This window comes from Dermochelys coriacea, chromosome 6, assembly GCF_009764565.3.
Source record: "Dermochelys coriacea isolate rDerCor1 chromosome 6, rDerCor1.pri.v4, whole genome shotgun sequence".
Taxonomy (NCBI): domain Eukaryota; kingdom Metazoa; phylum Chordata; order Testudines; family Dermochelyidae; genus Dermochelys; species Dermochelys coriacea.
The window spans coordinates 123305746-123323874 of NC_050073.1; the positions used below are offsets into that span (position 1 = coordinate 123305746).

Consider the following 18129-nt stretch of genomic DNA (forward strand, 5'->3'; position numbering starts at 1 on the left):
CCGCACATGGCTCAGCTGCCCCCCGGCCCTACGAGCGGGTGAGCGCCCGCGGGAGGATGCAGCCGGGAGCCGCGCGGCCCAGCGCCGGGGCCCGTGCGGAGTGAGGCGGCCGCGGGCCCGGGCGGGGGGATGCTGTCCCGGAAGAAGACGCGCACGGAGCTCTCCAAGCCGGGCGAGGTGCAGGGCAAGTACGTGAAGAAGGAGACCAGCCCGCTGCTCCGCAGTGAGTGTCCGGGGCGGCGCCGCGCCGGCAGGAGCCTTGGGGGGAGGGGTGGGGGGAGAAGCGGCCCCCCTGGGGGGCAGCGGGGAGCGTGCCCCGGGCCTGGAGCCCAGATGGGGGGGAGGGAGAAGCGGCCCCCCTGGGGGGGCAGCGGGGAGCGTGCCCCGGGCCTGGAGCCCAGATGGGGGGGAGGGAGAAGCGGCCCCCCTGGGGGGCAGCGGGGAGCGTGCCCCGGGCCTGGAGCCCAGATGGGGGGGAGGGAGAAGCGGCCCCCCTGGGGGGGCAGCGGGGAGCGTGCCCCGGGCCTGGAGCCCAGATGGGGGGGAGGGAGAAGCGGCCCCCCTGGGGGGGCAGCGGGGAGCGTGCCCCGGGCCTGGAGCCCAGATGGGGGGGAGGGAGAAGCGGCCCCCCTGGGGGGCAGCGGGGAGCGTGCCCCGGGCCTGGAGCCCAGATGGGGGGGAGGGAGAAGCGGCCCCCCTGGGGGGCAGCGGGGAGCGTGCCCCGGGCCTGGAGCCCAGATGGGGGGGAGGGAGAAGCGGCCCCCCTGGGGGGGCAGCGGGGAGCGTGCCCCGGGCCTGGAGCCCAGATGGGGGTGGGGGAAAAGGTCCCCAACCCCCGCCCCAGGAGATGGGCAGGGGCCTATAGTGATACCCTGCCCATCTTATGTGAAGGTAAAAACTCTGTTCTTTGACCGGTTTCAGAGTAGCAGCCGTGCTAGTCTGTGAGCTGTAGCTCACGAAAGCTTACGCTCAAATAAATTTGTTAATCTCAAAGGTGCCACAAGTCCTTCTGTTCTGTTCTGTTCTTTGACTGTAATTGGAGGGGATCCTTATCAACTTGATATGTAGGATCTGAGGGGATAGCTCAGCTGTATGTGAAAGGCAAGTAGTAATTGCCTGTGTACGTAAGTTGTACATATTTTAATTGTTTCCTTCTTTCCAGGCTTGTTAGTGTTTGCTTTTATTTTAAGTATACACTTCAGGGCAGGGACTCTTTTTTTTTTTTTTCCTCCTATGTTTTGTTTATATATTGCTGAGTGTAATGGGCACCAGTCCCAATACAGGTTTCAGAGTAGCAGCCGTGTTAGTCTGTATTCGCAAACAGAAAAGGAGTACTTGTGGCACCTTAGAGACTAACAAATTTATTAGAGCATAAGCTTTCGTGAGCTACAGCTCACTTTGGGCACTACCACAATCTGAATAGATCAAATAAAAACAAAGTCTGTGAAAACTTTTGAGGTACTACGCCTGCCCATAAATCCTCTAGTCCCCTGGGATGACATATTTACCAGAGATGGTTTTTAAAATAATGTTTTTTACTGCCCCAGGGAAAAATTTTAGTCCCAGTTTAAGGTATTTTCATTTTGAAAAACTGGTTTGTTAATGCACACCACATTACACTTCGTTTTAGTTACCTGTTAAAATTGTGGTTACATAAGGCAGCAGATTCAGAGATTAATTTAGGGTTGTACAAGCAAAAAGTAAAACTGCAGTGGATGTAATACTAATGTGTGTAGCTATAATACTGAGCATCAGAATGTAGGTTTTGCTTTAATATTTTCTCAGGGAAGTTGTGTGTCGTGACTCATTGTCAGTTTTCAATATTTTATAAATAAAAGTCAAAAACCATAATTACAATAACGCAGAGTTGTGGGCTTGAAGCATTAAGCCATCAGAAACATGCAGAGTTTCAGACTACGGGTCTAGCTCCATTTGGCCATGCAGAATTCTGTAGAAGACCAACTTTGATGTAGCAGATAGATCAACTGTTCCTCAGTTTTCAGTGGATATAGCCAACATTTGAAAAGACTCGTTCTGTGCTTGCAGAACTTGATGGACACTGGTGCAGTCATTTTTCCTTGTTTAAGCCAGTTTTTACTAACACCTGGTCCTCCTAAACTAGTTTTTCCCAGGAAATTGTCAACCCTGCTAGCCAGCTTTTTATGGTTTTAATATATTCTCCCCTCTATTAAATAAAATAAGAAAAACAGTTCTTTTCCTTGTTGCTGTATGGAAGACCTATGTGAAAAGGGGTAACTGTCTATACACAAGTGTTGTCAAATGCACTTTGTAAACAAATTGCTCTAATCTCAGTTCCAGTAATCTTAATAGTTTATTTGTAGAAGACAGTATCTTCTTCACATAAAAGTGTGATTTTTATTTAAGTTCACAGTGTTCCTTTAATAACTTGTTCATATGAATTGGAGCAGTTCACAACTCTCCTAAAGTTAGTGTTCTTTTTTTGCAAGCTAAGGCTATATCTTCATTGCCAAACGGGGGAGGGGTTATGGTAAAATAACTGTGTGATAGTTATTTCACTGTAAAATCCTAGTGGAGACAAGGCATGTTCTGTCTGTGTGTGTGTCTTACTATATGTTCCATTCTATGCATCTGATGAAATGGGCTGTAGCCCACAAAAGCTTATGCTCAAATTTGTTAGTCTCTAAGATGCCACAAGTACTTCTGTTCTTTTTAAGGCATCTAGTTTTTTTACGAGGAGGTACCTAAGCAAGGTCAGCACTGTACTCCCCACCTGTCGGCGATCTCATGACTTATCTCTAATAGGATTTTACAGCAGGCTAGCTAATATAGTTAGTTTAACTTATGGTAAAAACGCATCTTTTTTTAGCAGTGAATACAAAGCTTGACAGTGTGACAGCAGTGCATCATATTGTTTGAACGGTTACCTTTGCAACTGCAAGAGCTGAAAACATACTTTTGGAAAATGAACTTTGAACTCTTTAGGTTGTGTTCTTTGAGTTTTGGAATGTTTTAGTTTTAACATTTTAAAACTGTTAATTTACAGTATGATACTGAATTTGTGTGTGAACTAAATCATTTCAGCCATCTTAGTAAAAAGGGTTTTAAAAATTCTATTCTCTCTGTAACAATAATCTGATAACCAGTTTTGCATGCACAGCTCAAAAATGGCTGAAGATATAAAGTAATAGCATGGTATTACTGTATTTCCCAGTGAGAGAGGAGACAAACTAGATTTCAGAATAAAAGGTATAATGTTTTTAAACTTGCAAAAGTTTAAAGTTGTCTATACATTAGAAATGTTTTCAGTGTTTTGTTGTGAAATAACAATCCATTGTGTGCTCTAGTGTCATATCACTTCTTATGGCAAATTATTTAGACATTGCATCTACTGAGGTGTAATTTAAAAGACAGACTTTAGAAAGTTATTGAATACATTGGCATATTTTTCCTTCTGAGTGAGGCCTACCACTCTGGGTTGATGTTTAATTTGATAGAGGCAAAATGGTTTCGATTCTGAACCAGTATAGCAATTAATGTTCACATATGGCAGTTTCCTTAAAGCTGAGCTATTAAATGCTATGATAAATTAAGCATTCCGAATTACAGCATTGCTAGCTAGACCATGTTATATAGATACAGTAAAGTATAGGTTCTATTCCTGGGTATGTACTACAGATTTCCTGTGAGACTGTGGGAAAATCACTTACATGCTCAGTCACTGTAAGTACACAAATGCAGACCTCATGATAGGGCATTAGATTGGGAGTTGAAAGATTTGAGTTCTGTTCTGCCACTGATTTGCTGTGTGACTTTGGACAAGACACATGAACTCTGTATTTTGATGGCAAGCTCTTCTGGGCAAGAACTGCCTCTTAGTATATGTATATATGGTGCTTCAGTCTCAGTTGGGGTCTGCAGAAGCTAGTGAAATACAAATCTGTGCATGTTGCATTTGTATCTAGAGACACTGTGCTAGTCACTGTACAAACAGAGTAAAGCCTCTCTTCTAAAGAGCTTACAAGCTAATTAACTTACCTTTGCTTCAATTTCTCAATCTGTAAAATGGAGATAAGTTCCTTAATGGATGTTTTGAGGCTTAATACTAGATGCTTTGAGATTCTTTCATGGTATTTGATATAGAGAAATGAAAAGCAAGGTGAGCCAGTGCTCAGAGGTGGTACTGAGACCTCCCTCAGGTGTTGGGCTGGCTGTTTCTTACTCACGTGCTCCAGGGATCTAATGGAGCACAATGTGCGGAAAGAATTTTGTCTCAAGTCAGGTTGGCAGTGACCTTGAGGTTTTTCACCTTCCTCTGCAGTGTAGGGCACAGATCATTTGCCAGGATCTCATTTAATCAATTTCCCTGCTAATGCTGAGGCCTTGGGCATTGGTTCCCTCTGGTCCCTCGTGTTCTCTTAGTGGCACACAACAGTTTAGTCTCCTATGGTCTCTAATACTTTGGTATAATTCCGTATGTTGGATTTAGTGTGCATGATGTGGCTGCAATGTGTTGGTGGCCTGTGATATATCCGAGGTCAGGCTAGTTTATCTGATGGTCCCTTCTGGCCTGGAACTCTGACTGTGTATGTTTGTTTAAAATGGCTGAGTTAATGTTACTGTGAAAACCTTAGCTTTGAATTTCCTGATTTCTACAATCTAATTTAGCATTATGGTCAACCAGTTAGCATAGCTATTTTGCACTTAATTTGGACATCTGTTGTAGCAAAGTTTGTATTTAAATTACGTTTTACTCTCACAGATCTGATGCCTTCATTTATCCGTCATGGTCCGACCATTCCAAGACGAACTGATCTCTGCGTTCCCGACTCGAGTTCTTCTGCCTACTCTGCAGGAGGGGATGGGATAGTTTCTAGAAACCAGAGTTTCCTTAGAAATCCAGTTCAGAGGCCACCTCATGAAATAATGAGGCGAGAAAGCAACAGACTATCTGCGCCTTCCTATCTTGCAAGAAATTCGACTGATATCCCTCGGGAATATGGCTCTTCCTCCCAGTCCTTTTTAACAGAAGCTAACTGTGTGACAGAAAATGGAGATGCTGGTGCCCGCTATTACTATGATTTTTATGATGGTCAAAGGAGGCATCAGCTAAGCGATCGTGTACATGAGGACTATAGATATTATGGACATAACAATGATCTTTTCCAAAGGATGTCACATAGTCAAGGGAGGCATACTGCAGGCAAGTGGTTATTTTAAAGAATGCATAAGAAATACTTTTGCTATGGAAATATTTCTTAATGATGCTCCTGGTCATGTTTTTTTATTGGTATTGCTCTATATACTCTAGTTCTCCTATTATAATTACATTTCTGATGCAAAGTTTTCTTGCTTATATTTATGGCAACCAGGAAATAGGTTGCATATATTCTGTGGAGAGGGAAGGGAAATGTGCATGTTTTAAAAACAAAACAAAAAAACCCCTCACATTTAAGATTTTTTTTAAAGGTACTTTGTAGGATGGCTTTTTAATATTAAACTTATTTAACTCCTGACAGAATTGGAGATATTTTATATTTGTCCAGGCTTAAGTTTAATATTGTATTTTTTTTTTTTACAAATACATCTATTAAACAGATTATACTGTTCTCCAGAATTCTCCACATAGCCTTTAGTTCTTTAAATAAAGTGATACACTTCTGAATTTTTAAAATAATTTTAAGTATATAATGTGTACAATCTGACTATAAGTGACCTATTTTTCCTTATACATTTCAAGAGTTAAAATAAATACTGTATTTTAATTGAGTGCAAAATGGAAGCCAAGTGAGTGGTATTCCAAACGTGGATTATGAAGTACTCTTCCCCTTAAATTATGACCAGCTCACTCAAAATACTGATGAGGTAAAACTGTCACATAATTAATTTTGGCTCACTCGCACGTTTTATTCCCCTTTGTTAACATGCTATGAGAATTTACATGAATCATATCTGCACTCTTACATCCCTGTGGTAACATCATAGCCATTAGTTGGCTTGCTTTTGCCAACTTGCAGTAGACTTTTGCTGCATCATTAAGTATGTATAGAATAACTGATGGCCATAAATTGTGGGTTGTAGTTTTGTTTATAAACAATCTGAAGTCAAATACCACAATAAAGAAGATGGGAGTGCTTTGTATAATCAAAACCTTGGTGGCATTACAGCACAGTAATTCTAGATTTCTCTGCTCTGTGTGCTATGGCACTCCTGAATAACTTTTATGTGGTGTTTTGTTGTGAATCTTCTATTTACAATGGAAAACTACTGAGAATCTGTGAAACTTGTACAGCATCTGTGGAACCACTCTATTAGTCATAGAAAAGTGACCTTAAAAAGAGAGAACTTGTGTATTTATGTGCTAACATTTGATAAATATAAAACATCTTATACAAAGTATTTTAAAGAAACTATTTTAAACTTAAGTGTTTTCACTGTGAAATACATTCAGTTCGTCTTTACGTGTAAGCTATAAGCAAAATAGTAAATCTGCTTTCTCTAAGAAAACAACTCTACTACCAAGAATGTCAAGACTTTAAGGTTACTGACCTCATGTATGGAATTTTTAACTTGACAGAGAAATGCTTTTGTTAAAGAAAACTTCTTACTTGGTGAATAATTAGGGGGGAACTGTGAGCTCCAAAGAGGAGTAATAGTAACACTGTTTAAAATCAGTAAATAATAGTAACAGCTTAAAATCAATAAATAAATCAGGAAAACTGAGTTCCAAAGAGTAATAATAGTAACACTGTGAGGACTTTTATGCAGTTTCATTTTGGTTTTCTTTGGTAAATATTACATAATACATCTGTTTGAACAAGTGTCATCCATATAAGTCACATGTTCCTATTAAATTACAACCATCAGTTTTTAAAAACCCTGTCTATCGTAGGAAACAGTGAACCCTTGCTGAAACAGTTTTCCCAAAGCAATATTGAAAATGATTTAAGTGCTAGTAGTATAGGCTGGTCAGAACAGTTTTGGAAAACATTATTGATGCTCAGTGGAACAGCTACAGTCTTTGATACACTGGAAATGGAAATCTGGTTTTTTGTTTTTTTTTTGTGGGTTTTTTTGGATGTGATTAAAAGAGACACTGTCAGCTGAAATCTAGTTAACTTCCAAACCAAGTTAAAGGTGGTAGTTGTTGCTTGTCTCTGGGTCTCCCTGCCAACTTTTTGTAATTTTTACAGTCACATTTGAGACCCACACAAACAACTGCTGATTAGAGGACTTTCCTCTCTCTGCCCCTTTCACCTCTCTGGTTGCCGGAAAACAGAAGAGAGCTTCTAAATTTGGTTTTCTGTGGTCAATCATTCCCATATCTTTATTGCTCCTAGCTTGACTGAGCATTAGTAAAAGTGACTAGGTACTTGTCAGTTCTACAGGTCACCTGTGGCAGTAGTAGAATCAGGGATTAAATATGCTGCTACTTAGTGTGAGGGGAGAGGCAAAAAAAGGACATTGTTCCTTCGCACAAAAGCACAGCCTTCTCTCTCCCCCCCCCGCCACCCCAGCCTGCAATTTTAAACTATTTGATCTGTTTCATTGCTAATGAGAATGTGAACCCAGTTCCTTATTTTCAGTTCCTTCCCAGCTTCCTTTTCCTTTGCGTCTTTCTCAGACTAGGATGTAGTTATTGGGGCTGTCGATTAATCGCAGTTAACTTGCACGATGAACTAAAAAAATTAGTCACAATTAATTGCAGTTTTAATTCTACTGTTGAACAATAGAATACCAGTTGAAATTTATTAAATTTTTTGGACGTTTTTCTACATTTTCATATATATTGTATTCTGTGTTGTTTGAAATCAGTGTATGTTATAAATATTTGCGCTGTAAAAATGATAAAAGAAATAGTATTTTTCAGTTCACCTCATACAAGTGCTGTAGTGCAAGCTCTTTATCATTGAAAGAGCAATTTACAAATGTAGATTTTTTTTTTGAGTTACATAACTGCACTCAAAAACAAAACAATGTAAAACTTCAGCGCCTACAAGTCCAGTTGGTCCTACTTTCTGTTCAGTCAAACGCTAAGGCAACCAAGTCTGTGTACATTTACAGAAGATAATGCTGCCTGTTTCTTATTTATAGTGTCACCTGAAAGTGGGAACAGGCATTCGCATGGCACTTTTGTAGCCGGCATGGCACATTATTTATGTGCCAGATATGTTAAAATATTCGTATACCCTTTCATGCGTCATGCCACCATTCCAGAGGACATGCCTCCATGCTGATAACACTTGTTTAAAAAAAAAAATGCGCTTATTAAATTTGTGACTGACCTCCTTGGGAGAGAATTGTATGTCCCCTGCTCTGTTTTACCCACATTCTGCCATATATTTCAAGCTATAGCAGTCTCGGATGATGAATCAGCACGTTGTTCATTTTAAGAATGCTTTCACTGCAGATTTGACAAAACGCAAAGAAGGTACCAATGTGAGATTTCTAAAGATCGCTACAACACTCGACCCAAGGTTTAAGAATCTGAAGTGCCTTCCAAAATCTGAGAGGGACAGGATGTGGCACATGCTTTCAGAAGTCCTAAAAGCGCAACACTCCAATGTGGAAACTACAGAACCCGAACCACCAAAAAAGAAAATCAGCCTTCTGGTGGCATCTGACTCAGATGATGAAAAGGAACACGTATCAGTCTGCATGGCTTTGGATTGTTAGGGAGCAGAACTCGTCATCAGCATGGACACGTCCCCTGGAATAGTGGTTGAAGCATGAAGGGACATATGAATCTTTAGCACATCTGGCACATAAATACCTTGTGACACCTGCTACAACAGTGCCATGCGAACATCTGTTCTCACTTTCAGGTGACACTGAGCAAAAAGCAGGCAGCATTATCTCTTGCAAATGTAAACAAACTTGTTCGTCTGAGCAATTGGCTGAACAAGAAGTAGGACTGAGTGGAGTTGCAGGCTGTAAAATTTTACTTTGTTTTATTTTTGAATGCAGTTTTTTTGTACATTTGTAAGTTCAACTTTCATGATAGAGATTTCACTACAATACTTGTATTAAGTGAATTGAAAAATACTGTTTTGTTTTTTACAGTGCAAATACTTGTAATCAAAAATAAATATAAAGTGAGCACTGTACACTTTGTATTCTGTATTGTAGTTGAAATCAATATATTTGAAAATGTAGAAAGCATCCAAAGATATTTAAATAAATGGTATTCTATTGTTTTAATCGTGATTAATTGCATGATTAATCACGATTAATTTTTTTAATTGTGTGATTAATTGCAATTACTTTTTTAATTGCTTGACAGCCCTAATAATCTTTTCAAAAACAAAATACTTGACAAGATTTTTTTTTTTACTGAAACTTCCTTCCACCCCAATTCACCCCAGTTCTACCTTCCTTCATTCTTATTTGACTGAGTTATCACCAGTCTTTAATCCTTTAACCTATTCCCTTGGCCCCATTCACCCTTCCTTTATCGTTCTTGGCTCCCTCTGATTCCCCCCTCCCCTTTCTTCAACTGCTTCCTTTCCTCCGGCTCACTTCCCCAATCTTTTAAAAAAAACTTTTTCTTCATCCAGTATGGTTTGTTGTCCTATCTCTTGTCTTTCCTTTGTCTCCAGAATTCTGACACATGCTTTGTACTTGCAGACATTATGTCCTCACCTCAGTCCATTTTTTTTATTCCCCTTCCAACCTCTCTACTTAATCAAAACTGTCTCAATCAACGTCATAATGACCAGGGCTTGAAAAGAACTACTGAATGCCTACTAGTTCAAGGATTAAACCTGCTCATCAGGCTGAAATATACATGTGCCTCAAGCAGAGTTCCTTGTACTTTGGTTATCTCCATCTGCTTATGCCTGAAGACCCAGTCTCTTGCTGGCTGAACTTTGCTTCTTCAGTTAATGCTGCCCCAACACACACCACGTCAGTCAGTCAACGTTGGGCCACCCCACATCTAGAAGAACCTCGGTGTATTCTAGTCTCACCAAGCTCCCCTTCTCTCATCCAAACTGGCTTACCCGACTCAGGAAGACATTGGTGCATCAGTTTATGCACCATTCATGTTTGGAAGTCTATCTTTTCAATAGTAATTTAGGGGTTCAAAACATGCAGTTTTTAAAATGGAAGGTTGAGTTCTGCAGAAGTTGATGGCACTATTTGCACTGGGAAAATGTATTTTTTCAAGCCCTATTGAAATGACTACTTTCTAGCTCCATTTACAAGGGCTTTTCTTTGTCATAGACTAGATATTCATAGAATATCAGGGTTGGAAGGGACCTCAGGAGGTCACTTAGTCCAACCCCCTGCTCAAAGCAGGACCAATCCCCAATTTTTGCCCTGGATCCCTAAATGGCCCCCTCAAGGATTGAACTCACAACCCTGTGTTTAGCAGGCCAATGCTCAAGCCACTGTTTTAGGTCGTCGGTAGTGGTTAGTCTCTGCTCTTAATCTATTTCCTCTCCTCTTTTGGCTTCCATGATTCTGCTTTCCTGATTCTCCTACCACTCCTTCATTATCTTAGTGTTGCCAATTCTCATGTTTATTTTTTGGTGATATTGGTGTTTTTCTTAAAGCTTCAGCTCCTAGAGTTAAGTGATTACCTGAAGATTCTAGCCCTCATGATTCCAGAGAGAGGCTTGAAAACATGACCCAAGTGAACCCTAAAGGTTCAAACCACAAGGTAGATAGAAAGAATTCCACAATTATTGTAAAAAAAAATCTCTAGCTTAAATTTAAGCTAATCTCATGATTTTTAAAGTTGATTTTTATCTTCTTTAATGATGCTTTTTACCGTAACCTTACAATCCCCCAGAGTTCCTTGTCTCCCTCCTATCTGATGATCAGGTTCTCTTCTCAGTCCCCGCCTTTTCTTGCTCTCAGTAACTTTGTTTTTGATTGACACCTTAATGGTGGTGTTTCCCAAAATCTACCTCTCTACCTCTGATCCTTCCCTCTCCTAATTTTTTTATCTTTAGCTGCCTCTCTGACATCTGAAACATAAGTACAATTTGAGAGGTTCTCTTTCCTCTTCTTCTCTCTTTTTCCATTCCTGCGTTAAAAGCCTTTGATAGGTCCATGGTTAAAGCCCTGTCTGTGCTTCAGATTGAAGCTGGGTTATAATCATATCCCTTGTCATTTGTAATTGTTGATGAGCCTGACATGTACATGAAAACTAGTGAGCTTTGAAGTCACTTGTATGGGGGTACTTTCAGAGGTATATTTTCAGCCATTCAGGTATGAGATGTCAGAAGATGAAAATGATTAACATTGCACACTGAACGATAAAGCAAAAGATGCTGCTCACGTCAAGTCATGACTCTTTATAATTGTAAACAAGGATTCATGGTTCATAGAATGTGGAAAAAAAGGAAAAGAAACAATCAGTGAGGTTAATGGTCAAGTGGAGGGTTTGTTTGGGAACCAATAACAGAAAGCTGTTTTAACAAGCCTGGTGGTGTTTGTAGGGGAAAAAAATTGGGAAAATGTTTGAATTCTACATTATTCTTATCTCTTTAAACTATGCTGATTCTACAATAATTTTATAGCAACAGTTTTCACAGCTTGTTCTTGTTGATCTTGTTCCAGACTTTCAATTAATTTTTGTCTGGTTGTAGTGGGGAATGTTCCACCTGTGCTCCTATGTAAGGTACATGGTGGGAGTAAAGTCAGCAACTTAGGGATGGGTGGGAAAAGGATGGTATTTGAGTATCTAAGGGTTGCAAATCTGGTTAATGGTGATTGTTGGTTTGGTAGTTTGAAAACCTTTTACTGCCTCCGCCCCAAAACTAAACAATTCTTCTTGTGTGTCTGTGCTGTTTCCCATCCCATTTTTTGGGGGTGGTGGGGACATTGGCTCACATCAGGTTTCTAGACCAGCTTTGGGATGAGGGTGCTCAAGGTATTAGAACAAAACACAAGCAGGGCTGAGGGTCTTATTCAATAGGCTGTACGTGTCCTTCAATCATTTTCATGTTGGTCAAGGACAGTGGGATCTAAAACTGCTTCACCTTTCTGGTTCTGCGTCAGATTAATGGTAGCGCACTGAGGTTCCCTTCTCAGTTCCTTCCTCTCCCCTGCCCTCTACCCCCACCCACCCACACTTCTTTCTAGCCACTCTGAGGTTTCTGCTCTCGTCCAACAGAATTCCATCAGGCCACTTGATTGGCCAAAGAGGTGATCTATGGCAGAACTGAGACCTCCTCTCAGGATCGATTCCAGTGACCAGTTCTTTCCAAGCAGGGTATTCCCACAGAAAGATCCCTTTGACTGGATTACAAAATCATTTTGTGCAGTAGATCTATTTTGTTCTCTCTGTGGTATATTCACAAAGACTTTATTTTGAATTGAAAAGCATCATTGCATTACAGGTCCTATGCTCCTTTGCATTGTCTCTGGAGTCCATGATATATGGTAAAACACAATGCTAAAAACTAATGCTTGGATCCTAGTGTTGAAGCATTGTGCTGCTGAAGGTTTTCAAAAAGAGACTTAATGTAGAGCCTGGCTTAAAACCTGGAAATACCTTAAGTATTGTAAAGTATGGGTAATAAAAATGGTCTATATCCATTTACATTTTCTTTTAGCAGACTAGTGAGATAATATACAGTTGCATCCCTAAAGAGAGCAGACTAGATTCAACAGGATTCCTCTGCTTTTCAACACTATGTAAAAACTCAGAAGCTAGTTGCCAATTAGTTCAGAGTATGTTACGCCACAGAGGAAAAGCCAAGCCAAAAATAACCAGACAGCATTGAGATTCCTTTGACCAGTAGTTAAAGCAAAAAAGAAAACATCAGCGTCAGAGAGAAACAGAAATGGCAAACGAGAAAAGACAGGTTCCAGACTATAGGGTTTAAGTGATGCAGTCTGGGCAGGGATTGCAGTCCAGTTAATGAGAATACAGTTGTGACCACTCCTGAGATTTGGTAACTCTCATTAAGAAAGCCATTTTCATATGAGAGAACCCACCTTTAAGCAGAGAGTAAAAAAGAGTTATAACTTGGAAAGGACTGAGACAGTGCTAACAGAAACAGTTTTGCAGAAGCTGTTCTGTCTCTTAGCAGGAAATGCAAAGCTTGTCTGGCAACTAATACAATGACCAGAGATCTAACCCAAGAAAGTACCAGGAGAAAAGAGAAGTTTTAGGCAGGATAATACAGGGCAGGTTTTAAAAGAAAAGTTGCAGTGGAGGAGTTAAACTGGGACCATACCACCCACTAATAGGCATGCCAAAGTTCCATCTTGCTTTGAATATCTGCCCCCGCACTTCTACTGAAAGAACTCTGACTTGTTCCTCAACTTCTTGTCAGAATGTGTTTTATATTATCTGAATCTAGTTCTGAATGCTCTGAGCCATGGACTTTGTGGTGTTTTTGTATAGCACCTTACAGTGGGCACTAATACACATTTCGGGCCTTCAGGTGTTGTAGAAGTAGAAATAATAAATATTCTGACACAGCTCCTCAAGACAGGGTTCTTGTAACCTTACATGGCTGTAAATTACCAGGCATATTTCTGTCAGGCGGTATTACACAGTGTAACTTTCTGCTTACTGTGTTTCAAGTTGTTTTGCAGTCTAGTAAAATATCCTATGTTATAACACTGTATTTTCCTTGTTAATACTTTAAATGCCCCTGCCTTCTTTGACCAGCAATTGTGTAAAAGATTAAATGGTAATCTAGCCTTTGAAGAGGTGCCTACTCTTACTATTGATACTTACAGGAGTTTAAAAAAACAAATTTTTTTTTCTCTCTTGTTGTTCTAAGCTACAGTAGGGAATATTCCTGTTGTTTATTCTCATTTCAAGGAAGCATCTGCTGGGTACTTCCTTCATAAGAATGTTATAAGCAAAAGCAGTGTGTTTGGTTTATTTTGATATTCAGTAACTCTAATTATACAAACAAATGTCTAAATTAAGCTAATTATAGTTGAATGTCACAACGATTCAAAGGGTATGAGAAACTGTACTTCACAAATAGATTCTGAATTCTTATAATTTTCAGCAACCTCAAAATACTGATGGTGTTATGATTTAAGGAAAAGGTATACATAAAACTATAAAAAGAAAAGGAGTACTTGTGGCACCTTAGAGACTAAAAAATTTATTAGAGCATAAGCTTTCGTGAGCTACAGCTCACTTCATCGGATGCATTCAGCTGTAGCTCACGAAAGCTTATGCTCAAATAAATTTTAGTCTCTAAGGTGCCACAAGTACTCCTTTTCTTTTTGCGAATGCAGACTAACACGGCTGCTACTCTGAAACCTGTCATAAAACTATAAGTGGCCTTTTACAGCTTTCTGCGTTCTTCTAGCCCCTTTGTTACTTGTAAATCTAGCCTTTGGTTTCATAACTATTGGTCGCTTCAGTTATATATTTAAAAAAGAGAGTTTATCCAGGGATCAAAAAATTACACTGGTTTGGTATTTGCAATATTAAGTCCAGAAAAGGTGCCAAAGTAGTATTGGGTTTTCTGAGGGAGTAGTGACTGTTATAAGGTCTGTGGCTATAACTTAACGCTATAGAAACTAGGAAAGCTAGAAGTCTTGCCTTTCCAATGAAGTGTAGCAATTACTTTCTAGTCTTGGTTTCAGAGTAGCAGCCGTGTTAGTCTGTATTCGCAAAAAGAAAAGGAGGACTTGTGGCACCTTAGAGACTAACAGATTTAAAAAATAGATTAACAATATTGCTGGGTGGGTTACGGGAACCACTGTTGTCTAAGGTGCCACAAGTACTCCTTTTCTTTTTTCTAGTCTTGGTGATTCACAGGGTAACCAACCTGAAAATCGTTCTGATTACAATTTTCCCTTTCCCCTCTTAGCTCTTACCTGTTTTTTTGTGGCACCAAATGTACTTAAATAAGGCCTTGTCTATACTTCAGCTGCTACAGCGCTGTAGCGCCGCAGTGTAGACTCTTCCTATATCAGCTAAAGGGGTTTTTCCGTCAGTTTAGTTAATCCATCTCTCAAGAGGTGGCATCTACACTGCGGGGGTTAAGTCAATCTAATATGGTGCACAACATTTTTCTCAGCCTTAGCAACATTGCTTGGTCGATCTAACTTTTAAGAATAGACTAGGCCTTTGTGTGGCCATGTGGGCTGTTATACTGGGATAAATATCGGGGTTTAAATAACTTCCCACATAAGTCCTCACTGATCATACATAGAATGGGTTTTAGCTCTATCTGAATCCTTGTAATCCCAACTTTGAAACTTCATTAAGCAATAACCTTTGTCCACAGCACTTGAGGGAGGAATAGCTCAGTGGTTTGAGCATTGGCCTGCTAAACCCAGGATTGTGAGTTCAATCCTTGAGGGGGCAATTTAGGCATCTGGGGCAAAAACTGGGGATTGGTCCTGCTTTGAGCAGGGGGTTGGACTAGATCTCCTGAGGTCCCTTTCAACCCTGATATTCTATGATTCTGTGATATATTGACCGCTAAATTATGCAGTAATTGAAGTGGGAGTAAAAAACACAACAAAACACTTGAGCGTATGCTAGTTTTAAATGTTTAAACCGAAAGGAAAGTTGTTTGTTCCTATGTTGAGGTTCTTTCTTCTAGTGACATCTGAGAATATTTGAATCCCATGCTAGTGCTGACACCATAAATAGTTCTTGTTTACACATCCAAGAAGAGTCACAATCATAACAGCCCAGTTAGTGGGAGAAAATATTGGACTTGTTTATCTGAAGTCCAGTATCTTTTCAAGTAGCCTAATTGGAAAATTGTAGAAACTGGAACTCCTTTCTCCTCCCTGCCTTCTGTGGACTCCACAGGGAAATAAGGTCCAGGTTGCAGATTCCTTTTCAGGATCAGGACCTGCAGGAGGGAACCACAGCATTGGTACACATGCTAAATTACGGAAATAGCAAAAATATTTTAATACAGGGAGGTACTCCAAGGTCAAATATTTCATAACCTGCCAGGGTTAGAAATATATTTGTTGACAAATATAAATGTTTTCAGGACCAGTGCTCAGTGGGGCTGACGGGGAAAAGAGGACTTTAGTCCCTCGTTTCCTGTGTTTCTTCACTTTGAATAATTTCCAGTTACCTTATTGCTAATAGCTACTATCACAGACTGAAGTGCAGGTGAGGTGTTAATCCAGCACTTGTGCTGTACAAGATCTAAACTGATAAGCAAAAGATCGAAAAGAATGTCATTCATGTGCCAGTGTTGATCTGTGGGTGAACTGTCAGAAGGAAAGCATGTTCACAATTTCCCCTGATAGCAGAAGTGGAAGGATGAGTACAAAGGAGAAGCTGCATGTGTGATATCTGTTTATAACAGATGGTTAGGCAGAGAAAGAGTAATGGTGAAGTTTCGTCTGGCTTCAGTACTGCTTTTTGGATGAGCTAGCATAGATAGATTTCTTTTAGGGGTATTCTTTGGACGATACAGCTAGTACCATCTCTCTCTCGTACACTTGCACACGTTTTTATTTCTGAAGAGCCAAAGCTGAGGAAGTATTTATTCCAACATCTGTGGAGACATTGCTACTTTGGTAAATCAATTGTTTAACTTCTGAGAGGAAAAAAATCTAAGCTCCTCTATATGGCTCAGTGAGGAAAACATAGCATTAATAGGACATTTACCAGCTCGTTGGGAATGCTGGAATCAAATAAAATGTATTTTATTATGGCATGTGAAAGTTGTTTTATCCGGCATGTTGGGGGAAGAGGGTGCTGGTAAGTAAAAAAAAAAAAATGCTGGTTAAGTAAGAGGGGGAGAGTTTGCGTGCGGGAGAGGGTGCAGGGTTGGGGCGTGGGAGGGGATGTGGAATGTGGGCTCTGGGAGGGAGTTTGGGTGCAGGTGGGGGCTTGGGGCAGCAGGCTAGGGCACAGGAGCCGCCTCCGCAGTTCCCATTGGCCGCGGTTCCCAGTCAAGGGGATCTGTGCAGCTGGCACGGGGGTGGGGGAGCAGCGCGCAGAGCTGCCTGCTGTGCCTCCACCTAGGAGCAGCCGGAGCCTGGGACAGGTCGCCGCTTGCGGGGAGCCAGCCAAGGTGAGTGGCCCCCAGATCTGGTACTCCACACCCCCTCCCACACCTAAACTCCCTCCCAGAGCCCGTGCTTTTTTTTCAGGAAGTGAGATCAGACTTACAAATGGATTATTGCTCTACTTGTTGTTGGTCAGACCGTACATATAATGTTCTAATTGCCTAATAATTAGTGATTCATTTGACCAGTTCTAATTTGAAACATGTAGAGAGAAAAAATGTGTGAATATAGAAGTTGTAAATCTACTGCAGCCTTATTCTTGAGTTTGTCATCTTCTGAATGAATAATCTTTTATTGCTTTCCCGAGGAAAGTAATTACAACTTTTTTTTTAAGTCAGTAAACCAATTTCAAGCATTGTTGTCAACTTGGCTGAACTCATGTTTTTTTCAGGTATTGGCAGGGTTCCTGCTACATCACTAGGAAATTTAACAAATCACAGTTCTGAAGATTTACCTCTTCTTCCTGGCTGGTCAGTGGACTGGACTATTAGAGGAAGGAAATACTACATTGATCATAACACTAATACAACTCATTGGAGCCATCCACTTGAGCGTGAAGGGCTGCCTCCTGGATGGGAAAGAGTTGAGTCAGCAGAATTTGGAGTGTATTACGTAGATCACATCAATAAAAGAGCTCAGTACAAACATCCCTGTGCTCCCAGGTAGGCTATCAATGTTAGATTTTGTTGCAGACTATATTCTGATAGATTTTTCAATGCTAAATTCTAACTTTTTCTGTCTTAGCATATCACTGATCTGTTGTATATTATTTTTATACATGGAACTTTACTGGTTTCTGTCCAAATTGTTTTAATTGTAAACCTTAAGGCTTCTGTTTCCTAAGCAGTGTTAATTTTAACGTAAATTCAGAGCACAGGATATTGCTACCAACTAATAAAGAACAATGCATCATTGTACTTCACTATTAATATTCATTAAGAGTGACAGAATACTCCAGGATGCTGGCTTTGGTGGGACCCAACTGACTGTACCAATTCAGGACAAATCGCTTAAAGCGGGGCAGTTACAGCCCAAGGCTGTGGTTCCTTTGCACACCAAGGCAAACCAAACCAGCCAAACAGAGAGGACTAGCTAACCATAAGTCACACAAGCAAATCCCTTAGACACTCCAGTTTCCCAGTATCACCACCAGTGCCACTCGTTATGGGG

At 40.6% G+C, this 18129-nt stretch overlaps 1 protein-coding gene across 3 annotated transcripts in view; it reads left to right on the forward strand.

Moving 5' to 3' along the window:
- Positions 1–18129, forward strand: part of SAV1 (salvador family WW domain containing protein 1) — a 41887-nt gene continuing 23758 nt past the window's right edge. For 2 of the 3 annotated variants that reach the window (XM_038407460.2, XM_038407459.2), the window contains exons 1-3: positions 1–223; positions 4742–5182; positions 17351–17621. In XM_038407460.2, coding sequence (XP_038263388.1) covers positions 130–223; positions 4742–5182; positions 17351–17621 — 806 coding nt within the window. In that variant the 5' untranslated portion in view covers positions 1–129. The remainder of the gene's footprint in view (positions 224–4741; positions 5183–17350; positions 17622–18129) is intronic. The other variant, XM_038407457.2, reaches the window with a different exon arrangement.